Raw genomic sequence first — 27,582 nt, 5'->3', positions numbered from 1 at the left:
AAAAATTGAAAAATTAGTATTATTATTATAACTATCACAAAAGCAAACTTTACACCGAAAAAAGGTATTTTCTTTTCGTTTTTGTGCATAACTAACTGGAAAATAATAGTATAAACTTTAGGACAAAGAACGAAAATTTTTTTGTCGAGTCGTGTAATTACCTAATTACAATTCAATTATTAGATCCTCTTTAAATTTATAGAACACAATATTATCTATTTATAGAATTCGTTATAAAATTTCAAAAATAGATATTTAGGTAGGTACTATTTAACAAGTCACTGAGAGGTAAACTATCAAAAATTACGTCATGTAACCTTGGTCATTGGTCAATGCTATGTTAACCAAACTAAAATTAAACTATTCAATGATTCTAAATGCATCGATATTTGATGCTCGTATATCCTTATAAATGTACTCAAGTTAATAATATAATTTGTAAACCTAAGTAAATAAAAACCAAGTGCTAATTATTTCATACTCCAATTTTCTGCGAGATATCCACTACATAATACATATTTATTAAAATCCTCTATTTTAAAATTACACGATAAATGAGAAAAATACAGAAAATTATACTTATGCTAAGGCGTTCCATTTTTTTTACGTCCTCGCGGGTGCGCGCCTCCTTCACACAATTTTTGGATACAGAAGCAAATATTTTAATTTACTAATAACTTAATTATATTATATTTATAAGTTTATCTTTAACATGTAAATTGTAATTAATTACCCACTTAACTGTATTTCAAATTACTGTTAGACTTCGTTTCAGAGCTGCTTGCTGTAGTTAACGTTAGTATTCGTTTTACATGTTAGTATTATAATCAGACAGGTTCAATGTATGCTAAAGGCTACTAATATAAAGCTGAAATATTTGTTTGTTTAAAGGCACTAATAGCAGCAACTACTGGACTGAATTTAAAAGATACGTAGGTACGTGAACTAAGTGATATGGACATTATTTGTAACATGGCCATGGGCGACGCTACCAATAGTTACTAATATACTACAAAGTTGCAAATTGCAATACTGACTGAAGAATCACCTGTTTGTTCATAAATCCTAATAATAGAGAAACAGATGTGTAATACATCTGTCTACATGTGAAACCCTTAAATGGTAAAAAAATATAAGCATACAATAATGCTGATAAAAAACTCGCAACAGGTGTACCCTTATTGATTATACTCATACATGTAAGTAGATCATAACCCATTCATTCATCAGAATGTATAGATAATAAATTCCTAAAATTAAAAGCTATCTGAAACATAAATATCGTATATTTTCTATTTATTAATAATGTTATTTGTAGTTAAAACACAGTTTTAACATATTATTGGTTCTCATATCAAAGTCGCGATGTAACCTTATTAACAGGGCATGCATTAATTCTATTTTTATTTTATTGATTAATTTTGTAGTAATTTTCTTTCCTCTCTGTTATGTCTGTATATTGAAGACTATTATTTACTTAGCGACGCTCGGTCTTAACTCTTAAGATTTTGAGATTTTTTAGTATAGAAGAGGTGATAAGAGCAATGTAAAAAATAAGAATTGAAACAGTGTGTTTCAATAAAAAGATTTTGTAGCGGTTAACCAAACTGACCGCAAGCAGGAATTATGATATAATTTACTATATTTTTATTTTTATTCAGCATTTATATTTCGATTTAAAATATAAATAATATTTAATTTATACATACATTAATGCTTAATCCAATTTTAAACTATTTCCTAGCTCATTATCTTATTAAATAAGGACATATCTACAGATCACATTAACTTCCATAATTTACAAGTTTAATAAAAATAAAATATTATGTTTTTATTCTTAGGAAAACTAAAAAAAATATGTTGACATGTTGTGCATATTGTTGGAAATAAAAACCATAAACTATCGAAGTATTATTATAAGATAAAGGTGTGTGTGGCTATGAATGGAAGTGTTAGGGTTGCTAAGCGTAATATTATGTTCATAAGAAAAAAATAATTGTATACCAATAACTTTAAAATTTATAAATCTTGGAAAAAATTACCTGAGAACTATGAAATAGAAAGAGAAAAATGAGAGCGAAATTCAAAATATATCATGAGTCATCTACGTGTTTGCAATATAAAAACAAACAAACTTATCATTTTTCCGTTTATGTACTTTATCATTATATTTGGATGATCCATATCTTGTAGTTTAGGCGGGACCAGCGATTCTACTTTATATTTGGATTTTAGTGACTAACCAGGCAACGGCGTGGTTAATCAAAAAATATCAAAATAACCACACCTTGTAGTCAGTGAAAAGTAAGATAAGTTACTTTCATATTGCATTTCTATTAACAGCCAAATTATCGCTATGAATCAGAGGAATATGGTAAGCTTAAATAAAAAGGTATCGATATTTCTAATTATTTCGTCCTGTAACGTACGAAATTTTCTCTACTTCTATCATTTGCAAGTAGAGCTGATTTTGCATCATCTCGTCTCATTATTAATATGACCATATTACAATACCAAAATGCAGCAACACGTATAAAATACCTACATGTTCTTTTCAAGCATCCCCAATTTTAGGTAGAGCAGATTTTTTATTTATTTGTCAAAGTAGCAACCCTGAAGCCAGTAGCCATGACAGTCCCGTTATGAGTACCGTAACTTATGTACTTAGGTCTGAATGGGGATACCATGTCACTTGTCAGCATAGAGTTAAGTTACATATTCAAGTTATCGGACATCATGGCGGTCTGCTTATAATCATTATATACACAAGATCACTGTCTTTGATCTATGTAGATCTTAACAACGATCAAAATGTTTTTTATTATATCCTGTTTATTAATATGATATTTTCATAGTAAACTCTACATATAGAAGTAGTTTATTTATTGGATCATAATTACACGCAATTTTAATATGTCTTAGAAGCCTTATAATTGATGTATGCATCGATTAAATATTACTTCTGAAACTATATAACAGAATATATATCTTCACGATTTCGCGTTACAGCTTCCCTAAAAAATTACTTACATCTCTATTTGAATACCTTTTTGTATTTCTTATATAAAGCAGCCTGCATCCAGATTCCCTCTATATATCGACATTTCCCGAAATCCTTTCAACTAAAAAATAAAACCAAATAAAATAATAGACAAAAACAAAATTTTAAATATGCACCGCTTTTGCCAGACTATACAATAGTAGGTATGATAAATGATTGTATTTTTCTATGAACATATTTAAATTTTTTTTACGTTTAACTAATTTTAACCTTGCGAAGTTTTGCAAACTAAAACTCAAATAACAAATTTAAATAATCAATAAAAAATTCTCGATAGAGCACATACCAGTATTTTTACTCGTCTTTTCAAATAAAAACTTAAGTAAATATCGGATAAGGTATTTTTATCATAATATCTTGTACAAACAAACCGGTGACCATTAAGTATGAAGTCATAAAAATAACAACGAATCATTTTACACGCCTCAATGTGAATCATAAAATTAACTAAATTTCTGTCGAACAACATTTACAATGTTTGTTATCTACAAAAGAACTGAAATTTTCTTTGTATCAGTCTTACTCATCAATCCTTAAAAAATGTGACCATACATCTAAATATTTGAATAAATAAATCAATCAATTTTGAATAAATAATTCAAAATATTACGTGTGTAAAGATTACTAGAGCTTAGCAACAGACATGACTACCTAATATACCTATAACTTCGTGTCGAAATTACTTATCTTCTTCTACTAGGTATATAAAAATAAGTCGGGTTTTCCTTCCTGACGCTATAACTCCAGAATGCACGAACCGATTTCCACGGTTTTGCATTCGTTGGAAAGGTCTCGGGCTCCGTGAGGTTTATAGCAAAGAAAAGGTGTTTCTGGTAGCGAAACGGAGTTCGCCCGGTTTGCTAGTAACTTAACATATAAGGCACTTTAAACTATCAAAAAATGATTTGTATGGAGAATTTAAAACGCTTATTTTAGAATATCTAAGAATGTGGTTGAACCCATGTTACAATTTTACGTTCTAACTAAAATTATAAGGTAACGTGGTTGAAGGATATCTAGATAGCTCAATTAGGTTAGAATGTTAATTCTCCAATCGCTAACATTAACTTTGACTATGTATACCTTTGAGACATGGTGATGAAAAATTACCAAGAAAATTACTTTTCAGTCCTTTAAAATAATAATTATTATTATATATTATGGATGGAGGTGGAGGTTCCGTAGATTAGATACGGAGCCCTCATAAAGGGTCAATAATTAATATTTTAATATTTCAGATGTTTATAAAATAACTTCACAGGTTTTTTACAATATGTATTCTAAAGAAATTCTCCTTATACACTTAAATCAAAAGATAATATCTAATGTATATAATATCTAATGTAATATGAATTGTTACAGATGTCGGTACTACAGTCAATAGCAGTTTTCCTCTGCGGTCTCTACACATTGACCACGGTCAATGCGCAAGTGGTGCTCCCTGGTGGATGCCCCGATGTAGCTGCCATGACTGACTTCGTTCCTAGTAGAGTATGTATACCTAAACTAAAATATTTGCAAGAATATTTTATTAAAGTAGGGAATCGGAAAGGCAACACTTCTTTCCATTAATAAGCGTTTATCTGGCGGATGTAGGAGATAATTCCTGTTCTAGCAATAGCACTCGTACTTAACACAAAAAATTACAGAACGTAGGTATTTTGATGTCTGATGAAAAGCATAACAATGTAAACGAAATTCATTGCTTTTCCGTACCTTACCAACAAAAGTAAAACCTATTCAGAAATATTTAAAATCTATAAAAGTTTTTATATAGATACTTTTACTTTTTAATTATATATTTTCAGTACCTGGGAAAGTGGTATGAAGTAGAGAAATATTTCGCCATATTCGAATTGGGTGGTAAATGCATCACAGCTACCTATTCTGAAAAGGACAATGGAGCCATCGCGGTCCATAATCAGCAAGTTAATACATAGTAAGAAGAAAATTTAACAACTACAATTAAAGACAACTTAATTAGTGTCGTGATCTTAATAAATGCAACTATGAACTAAGTATCTATATCAATACAATTTTATGCTATAATTAGCTATGCTTATTAAGTGTATTGAAGCTTTTTTATTGATCCTGAAGTAAATTTCCTGATTGTAAAATATTGTATGTAGAGCGATACCTATAAAAATTCTCATACATTAAATCACGTTAATGACTGTTATAAAAGAAATCAATCTAGTCGCATTAGCATTGATATCTATCCAAAAATTCGACACACAGTCCTGTGACTTTTAGGGCCGATTTTTCAATGCATGGATAAAACTTATCCGTTCAATAAAGTATTACACGATAATATTAAAATGTCACGTAAACTGTCAAATACGGGCAATTAGAATACGTTTTTAAAATGGTAGTTTTATACATTATTCGACGAATAAGTTTTAACCAAGGATTGAAAAATCAGCCCTTAAAGAAACTAAATATTCACAATTTCTAAAGGAACATAATATCATATTTTGCAGTTCCGGCGTAAAATCAGGAATTCTTGGTGTAGCTGTGCAAGTCAGTCGGTCTGATGAAGCCAAGCTGAGCGTTCGGTTCCCGTCGTTGCCTGTGGATATACCTGCTCCCTACTGGGTGCTTGAAACTGACTATGACAATTACTCCTTGGTGTGGAGTTGCATGGACTTAGGGTTCATGCATACAGGTAAACTTAAACTCAAATATATTATGTTTATTTAATTAGACTTACTTACTTACACAGAAGTCTGATCACCTACTTGTCCCTAAAGAAAATCGATCAGAGAAACAGATGTATGCATAATGCATCTGCCACTTACCCCACTTGGGGACATAGGACTTCACTATAATAAGACTTCTTCTATAAGTACTTCTGAGTCATAACATAGTTTTACCATTCACTACTAGTTAATTATGTAGATAAAGTTAAATATTATGTAGATACTACCACCAGAAAATATGGAAATACTGGCTTTTCGTAGCCAGCGGAAATTCCCAGTTGAAATATTTTGCTGTGGTTAAAGTAGTCACTCTCTCGCCTCCTAAGTTCCTAACTATCCCTGAGCAAACATAATATTATCATAAAATTACTTCCTTGTGCAGTTAAAGAAAGACAAACAAACAAACAAAGTTTTGCATTTGTAATTAAGTAAGGATTTGAATGCTTACTGTAACTTGAATTGAAATATACGTAATTATGTTGATGTGATAATTATTTTTTGTTGAGTGGTTCAAAAAAAATATATTTTTTTCTGACATAATTATACTTTATTAAAAAATTATATTACACGCGATCAAATGTTGGTAAAACATATTAATTGGTGACTTGAAATCCTTGACCAAAATTTTAAAGGATTGATATTTTAAATCTTTAATTTTATTGATTTATGGTCCTAATATATGGGGAAGTAACTAACATCAAATAATAAAATAGTTATACATGGACTGGTAAAGTGATTAATTTGATAAAACCTTCGATCTATAGCGAACACAAAATGTCCAAAAGAGTGATACTAAAACACTTGACTCTACATTGAATTATACCAAAAATCTTACTAACCGAACTAACTCTTGGACTGATTTTTATTTGCCAACCTTTCAGAAATCGCCTGGATCCTCACGAGACAAAGGCATCCACCTCTCAGCGTTTTGGAGCAAGTCTACGCAGCAGCCGACAAAAATAACATAAGTCGAGCCTATTTCATGAAAACTGATCAGACCAATTGCCCTGATGATGACGAGGAATAAATAATAGATTATTTTATAATATGATATTACCTTGATTGAGAACAGTCACATTGGCTGAATTTTAGTCGTGTACTTTTCTTTTAAATCTGCCAGTGATGGCAGAAAAATTAACTTATAGTAGAGGCGCTAGTTTCTTTGTAGAAAATGGTTCAGTATTTGGTTTAAGGTTTGGTAAAAAATCGTGATTATTTTTAATGGTAATTTTAATAAAATTTTTGTCAACAAACTATGAATATGTATAATTAATGATTACGATTATTGGATGCATTCGGAAATTACATCATTACCTTGTTAGTCAAAACATCCTGCTATATACATTGATAGGTTTATTGTTAATAACACAATAAACTCGCTATTAATGGCCTGACTTTGCAATTTAAATATTAATAAAAAAAGTTAACTGTAAATTTGATTATATGGCCATGCCATCCACGTAGACTATTGTTAAAAATTGTTTATGGTATGTTTATTGTATATGGTACAAATATGTCATAGCTATAATAATATTATGGTTTAATGCTCTAAGTAATATTATGATCAATGGCCCTGACTATTTGACTAATTTTGTAGTGTTTATTTTAATTTATAAGTGGTTAAGTACCTATATTCAATCCTGTCATAACTTTAATGTATTACATCTATATCAGTAAGGATAAAACTGGTTCAACAATAACTGTAACGAGAAATTTATCTAGCAAGTTTTCAATACTTTAGTTATTTAGGGTATTGTTAAAAATAAAAGTATATGTAAATTTACTATGTATTTATTTTAATATACTATTTATTATTTAAAATGATTCATTGATGATTCAGGAGGACAAAATAATAACATAAATAAGACTTCGATTATTCTGAAGTTCTGAACCTCGGAGCAATTAACAAGCCTGGAGAAGTAACAATTAATTGAACAATAAAGCACTAGTTTCGCCTTTTTGGCTTATGGCAAAATGTCATGCGAAAAAAGAGGACAGATATATCTCAGTTCGACAGTTTGAAATGACATGTAGCCATTACAATTTGTTTTGATCACCAGTCTGGTGATCATCGCTTGGTTATTTTACTTATCTTTTTTGAAGTGAAAATCGAGTGTTTTAGTTTAATTTGTTATTTTATGAAAAGACAATTGACTAAAGATAACATGGCTTGTGTTGCTTACGGCTGTAAAAGCCGTAGTAATGTGAAATCGGACGAAGATAGAAATTTGTCATTTCACAGGTTAGTGTTTTGATCAATTTTTTTGTTAATTGTATTATAAATAAGTTAATTTACCTTATTTTCTTAATCATCTATGTTTTATCTAACCGTAATCATTGAAATGAAATCATAATCAGCTTAGTTTTTAGAATAAATGCAAAATATAACTTCCATAGTGTTGTGCATCGATACTTGAGTAGGAACGAAGTACTTCATTGATAATGACTGCTTTAGGTTAGGAGAAAAAAAAAGGTATTTAAGTATGGATTTTATTGTTATTTGCAGGTTTCTGGCTTGAGAACAATTAAAAGATGTTTGGGTTAAAGCTATAGCACAGGAAAAATTGGAAGCCTTCAAAACATTCTCGGCCTTGTTCAAATCATTTCGAATCAGACGGGAAGAATAGTAAAGTGCTTTGCAGAGATGCTGTGCCACAAGTTTAAGGTGGCATCTATTTTAAATAATAAATATTGTAATTTGGTAATTAAGTATCGAAATTAAAAGGTTGTAAAAAAAATAAATGTTTATTTGTTTTATTTGAAGCAATTTATTTTAAACTTGTACCATGGCTTGTACCAATTTTTTCCTATGGGAATGAGTTATTTTCCTGCGGTAAATTGTAGCCTATAATATGTTATTCTGATGTTTAAACTATATAATTATGAAGTTCCATAAAAACTCATTCAGTAGTTTTTACGTGAAAGAGTATCAAAATATGTCCATTCTTATATATTTTTGCTTTTATAATATTAGTAGGATACGACTATTGATTTGTAAAAATATTAACCAGGTGGAAGTCAGATTCGCGCACGAAGGGTTCCGTATAATTCTATGAATGAATCTATGAAAACAGGAAAAAATACGTACCTTTTTACGAAACCATAAAAACAACCTAAACCGAAATACCTCATAATATTTTTTTATAAATACCACTACCATACAATGCAAGGCAGTCAATACGCATCGTAAATGAATAATTCCAAATTAAACGAATCTTAAAATTTGGAATTACCTATCCATAATTCAAAATTAAACGAATCTTAAATTATCTTCAAGCAATTTTATAACTTAATTTTTTTATTTATCGATATTTTAGTATTCGATAAAGTAAAGGCAAGCACTACCATTTTAGAACAAAAAGTGGCTACATGTGGATTTGAATGCCAAGCAGATAACAGTGTGTTGTCTCTTTCTATCGCATTAATTAGGGTATTGTATAAAAGAGAGCCACTATATAAGAAACGTTCAATTAATTGTTACTTCTCCAGGCTTGTTAATTGCTCCGAGTTCTGAACAAAGAGCTTTTGAGATATACTCGACACAATTAGGACGTGTGTGGAAATAAAACGCAATATCTAAAAAGTCTTTTAATAAAAGCAACGATAACATATTTAATAAAATTATTCTTAACAATAATCTTACTTATTCCTAGAAGGTGGTTACAACTATGTTTTGTTAAGGGTTCCAAGCTATATTAATAACAAACATAATAATGATGAAAGAAAGTCTATTTTATAGTATGTTAAGTGAAAAAATTATACACAGAAGATTTACATTCGACATCAAGGCAACATTTTATTTAAACAGACAGATTTAAACATCCTGGGAACTAGATCCCAATACTAACTAATCCATTGGTTAACTGGTACAACGAAATTTATTTATATTACTTTGAAGCAAAATGAAATTATTACGAGGCACTGCTAATTGCCGATTTAAACGTGATGCCGTGACCAAGGGAAATAGGGATTCATTTTAATATAATGTAAATTAATCATGTAAAATATAGTTAAAACTGGCACTAAGGATTAGCACTAGTATTTATTTTGAGTCGAGACCTCTTCTAAGAATACAGTATGTCCCATTTTTAACCGACTTATAACTTATTCTGTAACAACACATGACTTTCAGACTTCAGTGGATATTTCTACTTGTAGTTTTAATGGTACGATTTGTCTTCTACAACTTTGTCTACGAACTCTTACTTTGTTTATTCTTCACTCTTTTTATATGCGTTGTTATTTTAGTGTTCTTTATATAAACTGATTATCTATATTGTTAACCACCTTAAAGCGACCGCTAAGTGGGAGTACTATCATCGGAGTGCCAACTTTTCCTCTTATCTCTCGTCGCTTCGTCATAAGTGGGAGGGGGAGGGATATTCCCACTTTTAGTTTTTAATGTTTTTGATGTTTTTGATGGTACAAGTTTGTCTTCTTCGACCTCTTCAGGGATTGAGTCGCGACGACGGGAATCGAATTCCACTAGAGCGGGTTGGGATATATTGTTCCGTTGGGTTAGCTTTGGTGCGCTGTTGGCTAGCTGGAATAGATTTCATATATTGTACATAGATAGATATATATGCATAAGTTTAGAGTGATGCGAGTATAAGATTGAAGAACTAAGGTAAATAGAGTTTTTAAACCCACCTAATATTTAAATTTTAAGTAGTTTCCTACTCAAAAGTCATCAAAATGGCTAAAAATATTTTGACCCAAAAAATGTTTATTCTAATTGTATTACATTTTGTCAATTAAGTATAACATTCAAGATTATTTTTTAAATTTCTGAGTGACTGAAAGTATAATTGCAACGTGAATAAAACGATTGACATATTAAATGAGTTGAACGAAAACCTTCTAAACCTAATGCTAGCAAAGTATCAGATTCAAGGTAAAATTCAAAAAGGCAGCTGAGTTCATGTGACGCAAAAGATCTGATAAATCGACATTTATACATTAAATTGATAACAATCATAAGCAGGGTTATAAATTTTCGCTAAGAACGAGATAAAGTGCGTAAATATCAATAATAAAATCACAGTAAGATTGCGTTTTATATTTGGATATGGATTTTTAATACATTTACAAAATCTCTTATGAGGCTGTAATAAAAAACATGAACTTATGAAGACCAGAACAAAATGTATAAACTTAAAATATTACTAGCATTAGCTACTATTAAGTAGTATTCTGCGCTATTACTACAAAATAAAAGATGTGTTGATTTTAAAAGACCTCGAAATTGAACTCAGAAAAGTTCTATAAATGGAGAGTGAGTATGAAACAGATAAACGAATCCTACAAAGACTTCAAGTAGAAAAAGAGGACATAATCAAAGATGTCCATGTCTAAAGACATAATTATAGCAATCGTTCAATTGAAAGAAGCAAATTAGCATGTAAATTATTGTTTGAGTGATCAATGGCATCACACATCCTGATAAAGGTTTACGCGTGTTTCTCTTGACTACCGTCTTGAAATAGATTGGCTAATTGGTTCAGACGCACAACTACTAATGTGACGTATTAAAGGTCTGTTTAGAGACTTGTGACTTGTTTTTAATCACCAAGCATTTTATAATCAATCTTTAGAATCTTTGCTCTTACTACTTTAATTTTTAATACTACTGGCATGATTATAAACATATTGTGCTCCAGTCTGTTTGGTACAAAAGAGATAAAGAATTGTTTTTCCTTAATTAAGTAAATCAACAAGTATTAACCTTATTTAAATCATTTTATGTTCAGTCAATTCTACAAAGTCTACATAACTTGAATATCCCTTCGGGTATACCTTCATTCAGTCCTTCCACCATTTTTATCATTATTATCCGTACTAATATTATAAATGCGAAAGTAACTCTGTCTGTCTGTCTGTTACTCAATCACGTCTAAACTACTGAACCAATTTGAATGAAATTTGGTATGGAGATATTTTGATACCCGACAAAGGACATAGGCTACCTTTTATTGCGAAATATGTACCACGGGCAAAGCTGGGGCGGACCTCTAGTTATCTATATTAATACAGCCATCAATATATTATTCTATGCAACAGAATACCTTGTAAGGATGGTGTGTAGTCCGATTCGATAGCACCGGATTCGATATATGCCCTTTAGCCTGTTGGTGTGTTATCTCTAGTGCTGATCTCAAAAGGTCCACTTTAGAAGCTGACCCTTGTGGGGTTTTGGGAGAAATCTCAATGTTACTACAACGACGTTGGCTGTTACTGCCGCTTCTGCTTCTGCATAACTCATTTATGTCGCCTTGGGAAAGCTGGAAATTAATATTCTTGTAGATTAGGTTTAGTGTAGTTTTGAGTCTGTAGGATTGGAGATACAGTAAAGTTTTGTCTGTTACTGCCTATTTTGTTTGAGCGAAATAATCTCTGTTGATACGTAGTTCTTCAAGATTTAGAGTTATGTGAAGTGTCTGTTTAAGATTCTATTTTAATATTCTTTGATGAACATAGAAACATTTGCATTTGCTTTATCCAATATCCATACTAATATTATAAATGCGAAAGTAACTCTCGTCTGTCTGTCTGTTACTCAATCACGCCTAAACTACTGAACCAATTTTCATGAAATTTGGTATGGAGATATTTTGATATCCGAGAAAGGACATAGGCTACTTTTTATCCCGGGAAAATGACGCAATCCCGGAAATCCCACGGGAACGGGAACTATGCGGGTTTTTCTTTGACTGCGCGGGCGAAGCCGCGGACGGAAACCTAGTAATCAATAATTTGTGGAAATACACTAAATCATTAATGTGTGTGATAGTGTCATAAGCAAAAGCACAATAATTGATGAAGTTATCTTAGATCAGAAATTTTAAATCATTTTCCTTTTATTCCACTTACTGTAATATTTTTATCAGAAAATGAATTCAATTCCTTACCCTAGCTCGAGATCCTCTAGACAAAGAATGCAGTGAGCCCAGAGGATTGAACCTGGTGATCATGTGCAGTCGTTCTAAAGATATCATGGTTTCTGCGTCTTTGCGAAGTGGCTCGCCATTTAATTTATCCCCTTCACCACTCTCTGGAATTAAAACAATTTAAGAAAATCTGTGATCTTGTTGAAATATTGTATCAACATGTATTATTATAAATAAGTAACATACCTAAATGTTAAAATTCATCATGTTCAGCATTGTGCATGATGAAAATATGAAATTATGCATTATGAAAAAATCATTTTTTTTGTTTTTTTTTTAAATATAACTTTATTCTTTGATTGATTATTCTTTGATTTTTTCTTTGATTTTGACTGTAAAACAGGATAGGATAGGATCTTCAAAAATACTAATAGATATATTTTAAATAATGGGACTTTAACTAAGCAGTATTTTAACTTCACCTGTATCTGGTTCTGAAATATCCGGTATCCCCTTCATATTAATGTGCCGTAGCCAGAAGTAATGCAGCAGCCCATACAACACACCACCCAGGAAAGCTATCAACCCCATGTATCTAAAGGCTTCACGTGTGCCCAAAGATGCTATGAGTAGACCACCACCAAAACTTCCACTACCTCGTCCTGGAAACATTTATTTATTTATTTATTTATACTTTATTGTACATATAATATACCAGACAGAGTATAACAAGATACAATAATTAAAAAAAAAAAAACCAACACGAAGGCACATATGTACGAAAAGGCGGCCTTATTGCTTGTTACACATGTTAATATAGTAATGATGAATTGATATAAAATGTTAGTAGAAAACGTGATATCTCATAAATGGTGACGATGATACAATAGCTTAAAATTTTTAATGAGAAAGAAGTTATTGAAAAGTAAGGAACGAAATTCAATAAGAACAAACCTATTGATATCTTGCTGAGGTAATTAGGTAAAAATTTTAGAAGCTATAGAAAATATAGCTAATAAATTAATTTGATTTATTCAGAACGGATAAAAACTATAATTAGAAATCATGTTAAAATAAAAATGTAAAGTAATAAATTTTGTTCTTTGTAGAATTTTTAAAAAATCTTGCTCTATTCCTAACAGGCAAAAAATAAAAATATGTATGTATTTAATAAAATCTTACCAAGACTGAAATGTGCCATCCCAAGAACACCAATAAGGGTAGCCAGTAAGCTCTTAGGTGCCAACATCGCACAATATGTAGCTGCTGCAACCCACATCAGATGTACTGACAGAGACTCCATGGCTTCGAAGGGAAAGCACCACCAGGAATCTCTGGAAATTGTCCAAGACATGGTGAATGTTATCTACACTAATATTGTACAGAGGAAAGAACTACTCTATCGATTTCAATCAATCCTCTTTCGATAAAAATTCCTTAACCATTAGAAACTCAGCGGAGCCAGAGCAAGCCTAGTGTTTATAATTTGGAAGAAATTACAAAAAATGTAAAGTTGTAGCTAAAACCTTAATCTATTACTTTCAAAGTGTTTGCAAATTATAAACGATAGGTTAAAATTTATTTATATCGAATCCTAAAATGTATAAACTTTAGTAAACATAGCTCCACCTTACTCTTGTTTGTTTTTAGCTTTACAGAAGCAATAAGGATAGATAACGAATTGCTCTTCTGTAATTTGGTAAAACCTGTGCAATTAAATAACATTGGCGCCGAAATGAAAACAAAATCTTATCCAATTTGAATTTTAAACAACATTATTTAAGTTTTTACATGTGTTACGTTGCACACTTAAACATTCGTCCTCTTACATCAAAACAACATTTGCCGAGATAACCTATTTACGAGGATTGTCAAGTTTATGAGCACAACAACGTCGTGTAGGTGTAGCACTTACATCCAATTCATATCGCATTAAAAAGACCCTGGATTGTGCTACCGGAGTTATAAGATATTTCTCAAAATCATATCAAACTGTTTAACGACCCTGTTTATTACAAAAATTGTAATAAAAAGCTTAAAAATTAAGCGCTTCAATATAACAAAGATAAATACGATGTTTATGAAATTTTCTATTTGCGACACAAATATTTAATTAGTTTCTATTGTTTCATTAAATTTTGAATCATACTCAGGAACAAAGATTAGATCTTAATTATGCACGATACTTTCTAAGAATATCATTGAGATATCACGACCATCAACATTTACTTAATTGGATAGTACATCCTAACCTTATCAGATAAGAAGCTATTGTTATGTCATTAACTGTTATGATCCTTAACAATGTAAATAGCCCTCAAGAGTCCTAGACAAGTTTACTATTTATTTTGTGTTTACGATTCTGAGCAATTATCGGAATTTTCTGTTGCATTATCTACTTTGCAGTAGTCAACAAGACGAAAGTTTCAAGAACAACCGTAGCGTTACGATCTACAATTAGCAAACTCTTTGTTAAACCTTTCAAATCCAATTGTTTATTGGGATTATTTTTCCGACCCCAATATCGACCAATAGAATTGCACCATTCGACGTCACGTGGTACAACCTACATGGTATTATACTGATAATTTTTTGAAAATTTTCTCTGGTCGTTGACGTCAAACTGACAGGTTCAATTCAATTGTGAAATTATTGGCCGACATTTGGGACGGAAAAATAATCCCCCGAATACCACACGAGCTTCAAAATGATCTGGCATTTCCCTCAAGGTTCCCTGCAAACAAATAAAGTCGTCAAGTTTTTCAGGAAAAATCACTCGCGCTTCGCGCTCGTGATTTTTTATCCTTGACTAAAAACTTGACTCCATCATTTGTTTGCAACGAACCTATCGGAAGATACCCGATACTTTTGAAGCTCTTGTGGTATTATAAGTGAATATTATATTTATAACCATGAACCTAAAAAAAAGATAACATACCTACTATACAAAAACTTTATCAAAGATGCGATGGAACTCATAAAAGCTTAAAATATATAAATAAGCTGATGCACAGGTACCAACGCCTGCCTCCATGTATTAAAAGTTCCATGTAACATGATTTTCTTCGATAGACCTGCGCTATTATTTTGCTTCTCAGCTCATCAATCCTGACAAGTTCATATCAATGAATCCTAAAGACTCAAGAAATAAGACGGGTTGCACTCCGGGAGTGCCGGCAGAAGTGAAAACTTGATTATTAACGTTGAGCATGTTTGATATTTTGGAATGGTATTCGTCTTACGCTTTTTCGATCAGGTCACGTGTCCTGACGCGAGTTTAAGATTTACAGAAAAAGTGCTCAACGCCGCTAAAGAAGTTTTCACTTCAATAAGACAAGTTGACAAGTTCATATCAATAAACCTTAAACCGATTAATCACGTTCCCAGCACATGTTTAATCAACTTACTCAATAAACGAGTAGCCGACGAGTCTCGCGGCGTGGGAAAAGAACGCGACAACTATGACGTTCACGTGACCGATCCGGGAGGTGATCGCGTCCGCGCCGTACAGGAACGGGATGCTGCTCAGTGTACCCACCGTCACTGTTATACCTGTAATGTTATGCCTAATGAATTTTATTGAAGTGAAACTTCTTTATCGGGGTTGGACAAAAATGTAGTGTAACATTTTTGCGTTACGCCGTACGCGTGACATTTTTGCGTTACGCCGTACGCGTGACATTTTTGCGTTACGCCATACTCGTGACATTTTTAAGGTCATAAAGAAGTTTCACTTCTGACGTGTGTACTCTAGTACACGCATACATTTTTTTATTAGTTTCCAAACAGCTAATTACAATATAACAAACAAATTATTCAAGTACAATTAATAACGTTCTATGTATAAGCCTATTATATACACAAATGTTTAGAGTGTGAAAGATGATAAAACAATTAAAAATACTGTTACCACTACAATAAAAAAAAAGACGGGTTGCACTCCGGGAGTGCCGGCAGAAGTGAAAACTTGATTATTAACGTTCAGCCTGTTTGATATTTTGGAATGGTATCCGTCTTACGCATGGAATATAAGGGCTAAAAAAAAAAACATCCGTCTTACGCTTTTTCGATCAGGCCACGTGTCCTGACGCGAGTTTAAGATTTTATACCCAACGCCGCTAAAGAAGTTTTCACTTCAAAAATACAATAAAAGATATACTTAGGATAACAAGATTCGACATAAATCCGTATGTCAGGTGCTACGCAGAGCAGTAAGTACTAAACGACGAAAACTGGCTAGACTATAAAAATTGTACCGGATGTCTCATTATGGTGTAATTGAATTAGGTTTTGGTTGTATTGTGTAGGGTTATGAGCAGAAATTGTTAGGTTGAAATTTGTATGCTTCGTCTGTCAGTTGGTGAAGGATATGGTGTGTTTTGTGTAATGAAGGGGTTTTTTTTAATGGAAATTTGATCCTGAAATTCTGTTGGCAATCTTAATGATGACTCATCTGAAATGGTGACTCAGTTTAATTGTACGCCGTAAAAAGGCACAATATAGATAAGATTTTACATTTTGATGAATGAAACTCGAAAAGCTATGTAACTCGTGCCAACAAATTAGAAAAACTTACCAAGCAAAAAGTTAGGCGCCCCCAATTCCTTTAGATATAAGAACAAATACGACTCTATGAAGCCCCAGAAGTTTCCTAGAGCGAACAGGAAAAATATAAATATGATTATATGAGGCATCTTGATTATATTAACGAGATCGCGCAACAAGTTGTCCGCAGGCAATTTCGCTCCCAAGGGCATTGCAGCAACAGTCACTGCTGATATTAATAGCAATACATCATACGTATAGAATGCAGCCGAATAATCAGTATAACCTGAAACAAACCGTATAGAGTAAACATAATTAACACGTGTAATCGTATTAGGGCCGATTTTTCAATGCTTGGATAAAACTTATCCGTCCAATAAAGTATTACACGATAATATTAAAATGTCACGTAAACTGTCAAATACGGGCAATTAGAATACGTTTTTAAAATGGTAGTTTTATACATTATTCGACGAATAAGTTTTATCCAAGCATTGCAAAATCGGCCCTTAAACCAACATTTAAAAACTACGATACATACCGACTTGTTTACTCCTCATATCTATAAGCATTCCAGTGATAGGTGAAAATATCGCCATGCCAATACTAGAAAATAGCCTTTCTCGGCCAAAATCACCACCGTACTTCTGAATCATAGTCAAAGCTATTGGGTCCATTATTGTAACCCCAGCAGATAACATAATCGTGCCCATAAAACGCAAGAAAAAGTAAATGTAGAAAGTTTTATCATCGCTCTCCTTATAGTCGGGAGGGCAAACATCCGGACCGCCTTTTCTGTAAATCAATCGAGTTTGATTATGATAATACATTGCTTGTAAATATTGAGCTTTATCGGTCAATAATGTTCTTGATATCTAGTTAATACATACTTGAAATAAGCTGTTTTTATGTAAGAGCAAAGCAAATTGGTAAAAAAAACTAGATAAAACTATAAAGAAAAGGGCAGCTGTAGTAAATTTTACGAAATATTTACCTGAATTCACATTTTTGTACCATACAATCAGCAGAAAGATTTTCAAGTCGTTGCTTAGAAAGCTTTGTCATATTGTGTAACATCACAAGACCTCCGCATCTCAAATCCTCTTTATCGAGAGCTGTTATGTTAACCCGTTGTGAAAGGAGCAGCTTTTCCCCAAATCTTGATCTAAAGTCCGTTACAGTATCATTGTCATCCTAAAAATTATGATTTAATTAAGACTATTCAGAAAATTCGTATAATAAAATAGTATATAAAGTTCCGAATAATTAAGTAGGTAGATTAATTACTTATTATGTTTTTAATAATAGAAAATGGTTAAATTACCCGTTCCATTTCGATGCCAAGTTGTTCTTTCGGCTCTCCCAAGTCATCGTGAACTTCAATGAGGAAAAATGCTGCATCGTTGTATTCTTCATCATCAGTTGAATTTAGGAAACTATGTATAATGATTATTGTGTTAATTTTATTTGTGTATCTACTGTCCTATAGGCGCACATTTATTCCACTAGTATATTTTGTTCACTTACGCATATTTTGACTATAGTGTGATTAATTAATTATATGAACCAGTCTAGGGCTGTTTTATTAATCTTCGCGGGTATTGATCCCACTAACACTTAGGTAACTTGTGGTACCCTTTTATTTAGACGGTGATCATTGCAAAATCAGTACGTCTAACTAGTTTCAATCTATACTAATCTATACTAATATTATAAAGCTGAAGAGTTTGTTTGTTTGTTTGTTTGTATGAACGCACTAATCTCGGGAACTACTGGTCCGATTTGAAAAATTCTTTCGGTGTTAGATAGCCCATTTATCGAGGAAGGTTATAGGCTATATTTCATCACGCTACGGGCAACAGGAGTGGAGCCACGGGGGTGAAACCGCGCGGAGCAGCTAGTAATAAATAAAGTTCTATCAAATATCAATTGTACAGAAAAAAACCGCTTGTTCTTCTCGTACCTACTATATTTAAATTCCGTTTATATGCTTTTCAAATAATTAAAAAATTTATTATTAGGAATATTCACAATTTTGCTGGAAAACTTTACAAATACAATACAAACATCGTAAAGATATTGGTACATTTGCATATTTGCCTTATAAGATCGCAAAATCTCAAAGGCTTCCAGGAAGGCTTAGCAGTCATAAAACTGTGTGATATTGTTTTCAACTGTTTACAGTTTTACACGTATGGTACCTATTATTTACCGGTGCTGTGACGTCATACGTTACCTGGTGTTGGATAAGTTCGGTGGATGAATTTTGTGGGCGATTGGAAAATCTATTTCGTTCTTTACATCTGTCGGTGCGCTGGTCGGACTCGTCTCTGTTATCATGCAGTGATCTAGACATCGATCTAGTACAAAGTCCACTTGCTCATCTTCATCTGGACATTCTCTACTTGGACACGGACTCCACCAAATCTACGATTATATTCTTATTTACAAACATACATCAAACAATGAGTATTATTCAAATTTCATTGTTATTGATATCGCTTATCTATTTCTAAAAGGGGATATTACGAATGATAATTAAGAACAAAGAATAAGCATTCAGCCTCTGCCGATACAGTAATCTTTAAACGCACTTGAAACAGAATGCGCATCAATGTCAAAGAAGTATCTAACATCGCATTATCATGCGACAGTCTAATGTGTATATATTTAGCTCTATTATCTTAACGATTCAGTGAGTCCCGCTGTGACACTACTGGTTAATCTGCCCTGAGGCCGGATGAAGTCGATTTGCTCAAATTCTTAGAGGACAGGAGCCAAGTTTGTGACTGTGTAACCAGAGCTAATCTACCGACGCTTTAGACAATGTTCTACAATATAAAACTTTTGATTTTTTTTATAACTACCTCAACGGTCTCTTTTATCGGATGCCTCATTACGTATGCGGATGGCATCACTCCAGGGGTTTCTTGATGAGGTATCAAAAGCAGCGAATGATGAAAAGCTGCGTTCAAAATCAGTGCCGTTATTACGACTGGCTTATATTCACCGAAACGATCCACTAAAAATCCTAAAATAAAAAATTTCATCTACAATTTCAGATACACATAATAACACTCTTACAGAAATCTCACTTACCAGTTATCGGAGGGCTTAAAAATGTGGTAAACGGTAATGCTAAATACACAAAAGAAATTTCGGGCACAGTCAAACCTATACTCTGCATATGTATAGTCAGATACGGAAGAAGAGATGCAGTTGCGCCATACATCACAAAAAGAGTCACTTTCAACATAATAAGGTTGGGATTAATCCGCAACGAAAGGATGAGCCTCCGGAAGCACCCGGGATCCTTCTCGCTGTCGTCGTCCATGCTGGTGCCGTCTTCGCTGTGCTTCTTGGAGATGTCATCACACGACTTAGCCATATCTAGTGCACACGTTTTCACATTTTCATAACTCCGTTTCTGTGTTGGTACGCGAGCTATATCTTATCGACTGGCGCATGGATCGCCGGAAAGGTTGTCGTCTGTGACGATTATTTATTTAAGGATTGCGATGTGGCTCGGTGGCAGCGGGAGGCCAAGAGGGTCCCGTGCTCCCGACTGCGGAGCGGACAGGCATCAGCGGACGTCGCAAGACGCCAATTTACAAATAATAGCAAATTACCTTCGTTAAAGAAGTGTCACGGCGATTGGTGGACATGTTGGCTAAATCGACTCGTGATTTGAAGACCTTGCGGATAATAACCGGGGTCAGGGCGCTCCCGGTTAGATCTTAGTCCCAGAGGTACGAGCAAACATAGCGAATTACTGCAAAACTTCTCCGCGATTTTTGCTGTGAGTGTAAGTTCATTTCATTTTATTATTGTATTTAATAAAAATAAAACTTTCAGATCACAAATATACTTAAAATGAAATTATAATAAATATAGCTGTGTTCATTTTTTTTTTTATTCTTAAAGCCTCATAAACCTGTGAATCAATAATAATTTAATTATGAGATGTAATAGGATTTACATACATCTAACTACAAACTATAAGAATCGTTCGGAATAATAATATATTTCATTATATTTTTAATTTTATTGGAAATAATACATTTATTTTACTAATTATTGAAAGTTTGAAGTGGTGAAATAATGAATTAAGAACTACATCTGTTTTTTTTTTAAATATGGATTTTTTTTAATCGTACAAACTAAAGATGTACCAACTTATTAAGGTCTCTCGCTATAACATTTATAAATAAAAATTGCATTTGCTTATATGCAAACAAAAATAATGTTTGTCCTATATGTTATGATTATAATTAAATAGGTAACTACCTTACCTACCTTACATTGAGGAATTATTTCAATACTGCAGCCAGTAGTTATGAAAAAGAACAGAGGTAAATAAATAAATTCATATTTAAATACTAAGCTTTAAAATTTGAATGATAACTATGAAATAAACAATAACGAATACAAGTAAATTTTTCTTGTTTGTTAATGATTTTGACTTTTACGCCATCTGTACGTGGCATTGAATAACAAAAACGGTGATATCACTGTTCAATTCAGTTTTTATAATTCAGCGACATCTTTAGGCTGACTTTTAAAACTTCTTCTTTAATATCCGTAGACAGAGAATCTGTCTACGTCTCGGAGCAATTAACAAGCCTGGAGAAGTAACAATTAATTGAACAATAAAGCACTAGTTTCGCCTTTTTGGCTTATGGCAAAATGTCATGCGAAAAAAGAGGACAGATATATCTCAGTTCGACAGTTTGAAATGACATGTAGCCATTACAATTTGTTTTGATCACCAGTCTGGTGATCATCGCTTGGTTATTTTACTTATCTTTTTTGAAGTGAAAATCGAGTGTTTTAGTTTAATTTGTTATTTTATGAAAAGACAATTGACTAAAGATAACATGGCTTGTGTTGCTTACGGCTGTAAAAGCCGTAGTAATGTGAAATCGGACGAAGATAGAAATTTGTCATTTCACAGGTTAGTGTTTTGATCAATTTTTTTGTTAATTGTATTATAAATAAGTTAATTTACCTTATTTTCTTAATCATCTATGTTTTATCTAACCGTAATCATTGAAATGAAATCATAATCAGCTTAGTTTTTAGAATAAATGCAAAATATAACTTCCATAGTGTTGTGCATCGATACTTGAGTAGGAACGAAGTACTTCATTGATAATGACTGCTTTAGGTTAGGAGAAAAAAAAAGGTATTTAAGTATGGATTTTATTGTTATTTGCAGGTTTCTGGCTTGAGAACAATTAAAAGATGTTTGGGTTAAAGCTATAGCACAGGAAAAATTGGAAGCCTTCAAAACATTCTCGGCCTTGTTCAAATCATTTCGAATCAGACGGGAAGAATAGTAAAGTGCTTTGCAGAGATGCTGTGCCACAAGTTTAAGGTGGCATCTATTTTAAATAATAAATATTGTAATTTGGTAATTAAGTATCGAAATTAAAAGGTTGTAAAAAAAATAAATGTTTATTTGTTTTATTTGAAGCAATTTATTTTAAACTTGTACCATGGCTTGTACCAATTTTTTCCTATGGGAATGAGTTATTTTCCTGCGGTAAATTGTAGCCTATAATATGTTATTCTGATGTTTAAACTATATAATTATGAAGTTCCATAAAAACTCATTCAGTAGTTTTTACGTGAAAGAGTATCAAAATATGTCCATTCTTATATATTTTTGCTTTTATAATATTAGTAGGATACGACTATTGATTTGTAAAAATATTAACCAGGTGGAAGTCAGATTCGCGCACGAAGGGTTCCGTATAATTCTATGAATGAATCTATGAAAACAGGAAAAAATACGTACCTTTTTACGAAACCATAAAAACAACCTAAACCGAAATACCTCATAATATTTTTTTATAAATACCACTACCATACAATGCAAGGCAGTCAATACGCATCGTAAATGAATAATTCCAAATTAAACGAATCTTAAAATTTGGAATTACCTATCCATAATTCAAAATTAAACGAATCTTAAATTATCTTCAAGCAATTTTATAACTTAATTTTTTTATTTATCGATATTTTAGTATTCGATAAAGTAAAGGCAAGCACTACCATTTTAGAACAAAAAGTGGCTACATGTGGATTTGAATGCCAAGCAGATAACAGTGTGTTGTCTCTTTCTATCGCATTAATTAGGGTATTGTATAAAAGAGAGCCACTATATAAGAAACGTTCAATTAATTGTTACTTCTCCAGGCTTGTTAATTGCTCCGAGGTCTACGTTAATATCACACGATATCACAGAACAGTAAAAACAGATTAATAAATGTACCATAGACAAGAAAAATTTTTGGAGATAAATAAAATAACGAAATAAATTTATTATGTTTTATTATAAAACATTCACTAAATTATATCAATTAATTAAAAAAAATGTTGATTCTTTAAAATTCGTTTTTTTATATTCTATTTTTATATTGACACATGGAATGACCCTATATTATTACCGAGACGGAAACAAGATAATATCTTGTTTAAAATTTTGTATAATGCCTCGTTGTGTAAGTATTTAATTTTATACTCATAAAACAATTTGATTAATGGATTTTTCATAAATATAATTATATTCTCATTTCTTGTGCTGACATCTATCAACCATAGACTCGCACTGCGCAAAATAGGTCTAGAATATCTGTAGTCTACTGCAAATTGTCAACCATAATGCATTGCGCATAAATGGCCGCCATGTTGCTGCCGTCTGAAAGATGTTCACATCTGTGTGTGTTTACTAATGAATTTTAAGAACTTTAATAGTTAAATTACCGTGTTCGTGAAATTGTGAGTGTACCATGGTTTTATTTTACTTATGTTGTTGTGTTTAAAAGTCTGTCAAATGTCTCAGAGGCCAATAAACAGTGAAATTTTCTTTAGGTAGTCATTCAAGTCGGACGGCATAATGGCTGACAATCTGATTCAAAAGTCACATAAAACTAGTGAAAAAAACAAGTATAACAACGTTGTTCATCGTACTACAAGTGAATCTCTTCGGCTGAACGAGTCAGAGAAGGGAGTGACTCACCCGACAAGTCTTCAATCCGCTCATAACCCAAGGAAAATATCTTCCTTTCAGATCACCAGTGTGACTGTTGGCTCTCGGGTGAGCACTGATGCAGGAGAGGACTCCGCCGACGATCTAGACGAATCTCACACCGACGACATTTCCAGGGTGACCGACATAGAGAATGAAACACCGAGTTACTCCGAGGACACATTCTCGAAAGACGATGTGTTTTACAACGCATCGAGTGCATCGCTAGGTTGTGCGCCAGTTATTCCTACGAGTTCGCAGTACGGTCTGGCGATTGTCGGCCAGGACAACAACACTTCCCCGCCTGGAGGAGCAGTGCCAAATAGTAATAACACAGAAGTTAATGACATGCACGTCAGTGTAACGAACGCCGGAACCGGCAGCATTATCAATCTAATAGGTAATGCTGCTAAGCCACAAGAAGGTATGAAAGAAATTCAGGAACATGTTAGGAATGAAAGATTTAAAGTAGTTAAAATAGAAAGTACGGAACCATTCCGTCGTGGCAGATGGATGTGTATGGATTATCTAGATCACACTACAACTCAACAAAATACTCCAATCACCTTAAATAATAACATAGATGTAACAGAGACAGGGACGTTGCAAGCTCCAGACAGTGGTGTTGTGATTAATGATAGCCAACATGATGATATGTGCAATGATCTGACAAGCAAAGGGCCTAAGGAACAAGTGAGTGTACCAGTGCAGCAAATAGACCAGAGTGTTCAGAAACAATTTCCTATGGCTTCCCCTGGTCAATCGTTGACACAACCAATTAATATAGTTCAACAGCAAATGCCTGTAAATCAATCAGTATCTGTGCAATCCCCGCCAATGGAGATGCCGCAACAAATGACAAATCAGAACATGCAAACTAACCAGCAAGTTGGGCAGCAGCATCCCCAGAGTATGACACATATCACCATGCAGAATACGCAGGGTCATCCTCAACCCCCACAACAGCAACAAGTGCAGCAAATTCCGCAGAGCTTCCCGCAACACCAATTGCAACAAGTTATGCAACAGATACCCATGCACCAACAAATGCCACAACAAATGCAGCAAATTCCTAACCAACAAATGCAGCAAATTAGCCAACATATTCCACAAGCACAGATTCCTAATATGCAAATTCAACAGCAAATACCACAGATGCAGGGTATTCCAAACCAGGGGCAAATGCCTCAAGTTACTGCCCAACAGCCACAAATGCAACAAATTCAAATGCAACCAATGCAAGGTCAACCGAACCCACAGCAAATACATCAGATGCAACAGGCCCAGATTCCTAACATGGCACAGAGTCACCATTTGCAAGGACAGCAGCCCATGGGCCCACCGCAAGCTCAATTGCAACATTTGTCTAGTCAGGCCCAAATTCAGGCATTACAAAATCAACAAATACCAAATCACATTCAGCAAATGCAAATTCCTGCTCAACTTGCGGCTCCTAACCAACAGATTTCTCAAATGCAGCAACAAATGCATCAAATTTCTCAGCCTCAGCCGCAGCAATCTGTTGTCACTGGAATGCATCCACAAATGCAGCAGCAAGGAATGGCTGTGCCGCAACCGCAGTATAATCAAGCAGTTAACCAACAAGCTAATCAATCAATGATAAATGCTACTATGCCATCATCACAACAAACTATGGTACAGCCTCAACACAGTGTTCCTCAATATCACACTCAACAATCTCAAATGAGTCAACAGGGGCAGACATTGCCGCAGGAGGTGCTGACAAATATTGTTACATCACAGCAAGGTGCCACTTTACCTTCTAATCTTCAGCCAATGGTCACCCAGCCACAAGGATCGACCTTACCGGCGAATCTCCAAAGCTTAGCTAACCAGCAGCAAGCTCCGGTGCATACGATGGCTCCACAACAAGGAAACGTGCCACAAGGAAATATTCAATTGATGACGGGCGCACCGCAAAACATACAGATGACCCTCGATGGAAATCAGCCGAGCATGCAGATGCCTGCTTCTGATCCTATATACATGCAACAAGCCGGTGTCGGGCAGCAATTGCCGACACATATGACCCAGCCGCAAAATATTTTGCAACAAGTGCCCGGGCAGGGGCAGATGGGAGGCGTACAATATGTTCCTAACCAGCCAGTGCCGCAGGTGTCTATGGCGCACCAGAACATTCCGATGTCGATGCAGCAGAGCATGCCGGTCGGAATGGGCGGCGGAGTGCACGCCAACGTGGTGCAGTCGCAGACGAACATGGGTCTGACGTACGGCGGAGTGGTGCCGGTGATATCGCAGAGTAGCGTGGCGCCCGTGGAGTCGACGGTGTCGGGCACCAACTCGCCGGTGGTGTCGATGCCGGTCAGCTCGACCGCGTACGTGCCGAGCGCGGCGCAGCCCGGCCACGACAGCCAGGGCTTCGGGAGCCCCGTGAATGCGGTAGTGTCGCACGCGATAAGTAGCGCAGTGATGAGCAATGTGAATGTGAATGCGTGTGATAGTGCTCCGGATGTGACCTCGGATGGCATGCAGGCTGGCGACATCGGCGACGGCAAGGAGGACGCCCACCCGCCTCCAGCACCTGAGGATGAAAGGTAAGATTTTGACTAATGTCCTATCCTTACTTTTAGTAATTAAAATTGAATATCCCCAGTACTAAACTATTTACATGTTGAGATTTAAACTATTTACACATACATTGGATAAGTAGATGGGAAGTTGAAAAATACATTAATGATGTATTGTTTTACATCTAACATGAATCACACGAATTCACTTGCATATTAAGTTTAATAGTATTAAAAAATAATAATTAACCCTGTATGTACATAAGTGAGATTAAAGATATTAAATTAATAGCTTTAATGTTGTGTAATAAATTACAGAATTGATTACAATCAAATATTTTTATGAAATATATCAAATACCTACTTACTTAAATTATGTCTGTCTTATAAAATAAAATATTTAAGTTAAAAAATTAATAATTATTGATTGGCTTTCAAACTTGACTCTACTTTTTGTCAATAATAAATTAATAATATTATTTTACACAAATAGCTTTGTTGTTCCTTCTTCTGCTTATTATCGTTTTATTTCATGTAATATGTTTTAATATATATTTTATTATTTTTAAATTTGAGATTCAAGTTGAAATTCGTCTCTTCAAGATCATATCAAATCTAATCCAAATGGCTATAAGACTGACGACTAGGGGTTTGTTTTACTTTTTTCGTATGGCGTGTCTAATAATGTTGTATCTATCTGAACTTCAGTTAGCAACATAGAACAAGCTATGCTCTAAGCGACGAATCCCGCGTCTATTTGCGAAAATAGCCCGTCAGTAGACAAAGGTGATTGTTTTCTTTGCTTTCG

The 27,582-nt window shown here is 33.5% G+C and overlaps 3 protein-coding genes across 5 annotated transcripts in view; 2 read left to right on the top strand and 1 right to left on the bottom strand.

The window, feature by feature from the left end:
- The first annotated feature begins 4,423 nt into the window (after nt 1–4,423).
- On the top strand, nt 4,424–7,071 carry LOC149907522 (apolipoprotein D-like). Its single transcript, XM_090102525.1, has 4 exons — nt 4,424–4,552; nt 4,870–5,000; nt 5,542–5,726; nt 6,642–7,071. Exons 1-4 carry the CDS (start codon nt 4,424–4,426, stop codon nt 6,785–6,787), a joined length of 591 nt encoding a protein of 196 aa, XP_089958651.1. The 3' UTR covers nt 6,788–7,071.
- A 2,829-nt stretch (nt 7,072–9,900) lies between these two features.
- LOC149907521 (major facilitator superfamily domain-containing protein 6) lies at nt 9,901–20,996 on the bottom strand. 2 transcript variants are annotated; one of them, XM_090102524.1, is made up of 13 exons: nt 20,822–20,996; nt 20,060–20,223; nt 19,429–19,619; nt 18,517–18,628; nt 18,187–18,386; nt 17,734–17,987; nt 17,224–17,478; nt 16,055–16,199; nt 13,830–13,981; nt 13,130–13,309; nt 12,669–12,811; nt 11,826–12,041; nt 9,901–10,303 (listed from the first exon to the last, which is right to left on the bottom strand). In XM_090102524.1, exons 2-13 carry the CDS (start codon nt 20,105–20,107, stop codon nt 10,061–10,063), a joined length of 2,139 nt encoding a protein of 712 aa, XP_089958650.1. In that variant the 5' UTR covers nt 20,108–20,223; nt 20,822–20,996; the 3' UTR covers nt 9,901–10,060. The 2 variants fall into 2 exon arrangements, with proteins under 2 accessions (XP_089958650.1, XP_089958648.1); XM_090102522.1 differs by lacking the exon at nt 20,822–20,996 and adding an exon at nt 20,292–20,798.
- A 2,855-nt stretch (nt 20,997–23,851) lies between these two features.
- Nucleotides 23,852–27,582, top strand: part of LOC149907516 (uncharacterized) — a 143,823-nt gene continuing 140,092 nt past the window's right edge. The window contains exons 1-2 of one of the 2 annotated variants that reach the window (XM_090102517.1): nt 23,866–23,975; nt 24,069–26,801. In XM_090102517.1, coding sequence (XP_089958643.1) covers nt 24,094–26,801 — 2,708 coding nt within the window. In that variant the 5' untranslated portion in view covers nt 23,866–23,975; nt 24,069–24,093. Of the gene's footprint in view, nt 26,802–27,582 lie in introns of both variants that reach the window. The other variant, XM_090102518.1, reaches the window with a different exon arrangement.

Source organism: Colias eurytheme, chromosome 6 (assembly GCF_061535395.1).
Source record: "Colias eurytheme isolate Ceu_HAF_F1 chromosome 6, ilColEury1 Martin Lab GWU primary, whole genome shotgun sequence".
Lineage (NCBI taxonomy): Eukaryota > Metazoa > Arthropoda > Insecta > Lepidoptera > Pieridae > Colias > Colias eurytheme.
This window is presented reverse-complemented; position numbering and strand designations above follow the sequence as displayed.

Coding starts and splice junctions, on each gene's coding strand:
- LOC149907522 (XM_090102525.1), top strand. CDS start 4,424: ATGTCGGTACTACAGTCAATAGCAGTTTTCCTCTGCGGTCTCTACACA. Junction 4,553..4,869: donor CTGACTTCGTTCCTAGTAGA/GTATGTATACCT, acceptor ATATATTTTCAG/TACCTGGGAAAGTGGTATGA. Junction 5,001..5,541: donor AATCAGCAAGTTAATACATA/GTAAGAAGAAAA, acceptor CATATTTTGCAG/TTCCGGCGTAAAATCAGGAA.
- LOC149907521 (XM_090102522.1), bottom strand. CDS start 20,580: ATGGCTAAGTCGTGTGATGACATCTCCAAGAAGCACAGCGAAGACGGC. Junction 20,224..20,291: donor TTTAAGCCCTCCGATAACTG/GTAAGTGAGATT, acceptor TTTTTATTTTAG/GATTTTTAGTGGATCGTTTC. Junction 12,812..13,129: donor TATTTCAGAACCAGATACAG/GTGAAGTTAAAA, acceptor TTTTAATTCCAG/AGAGTGGTGAAGGGGATAAA.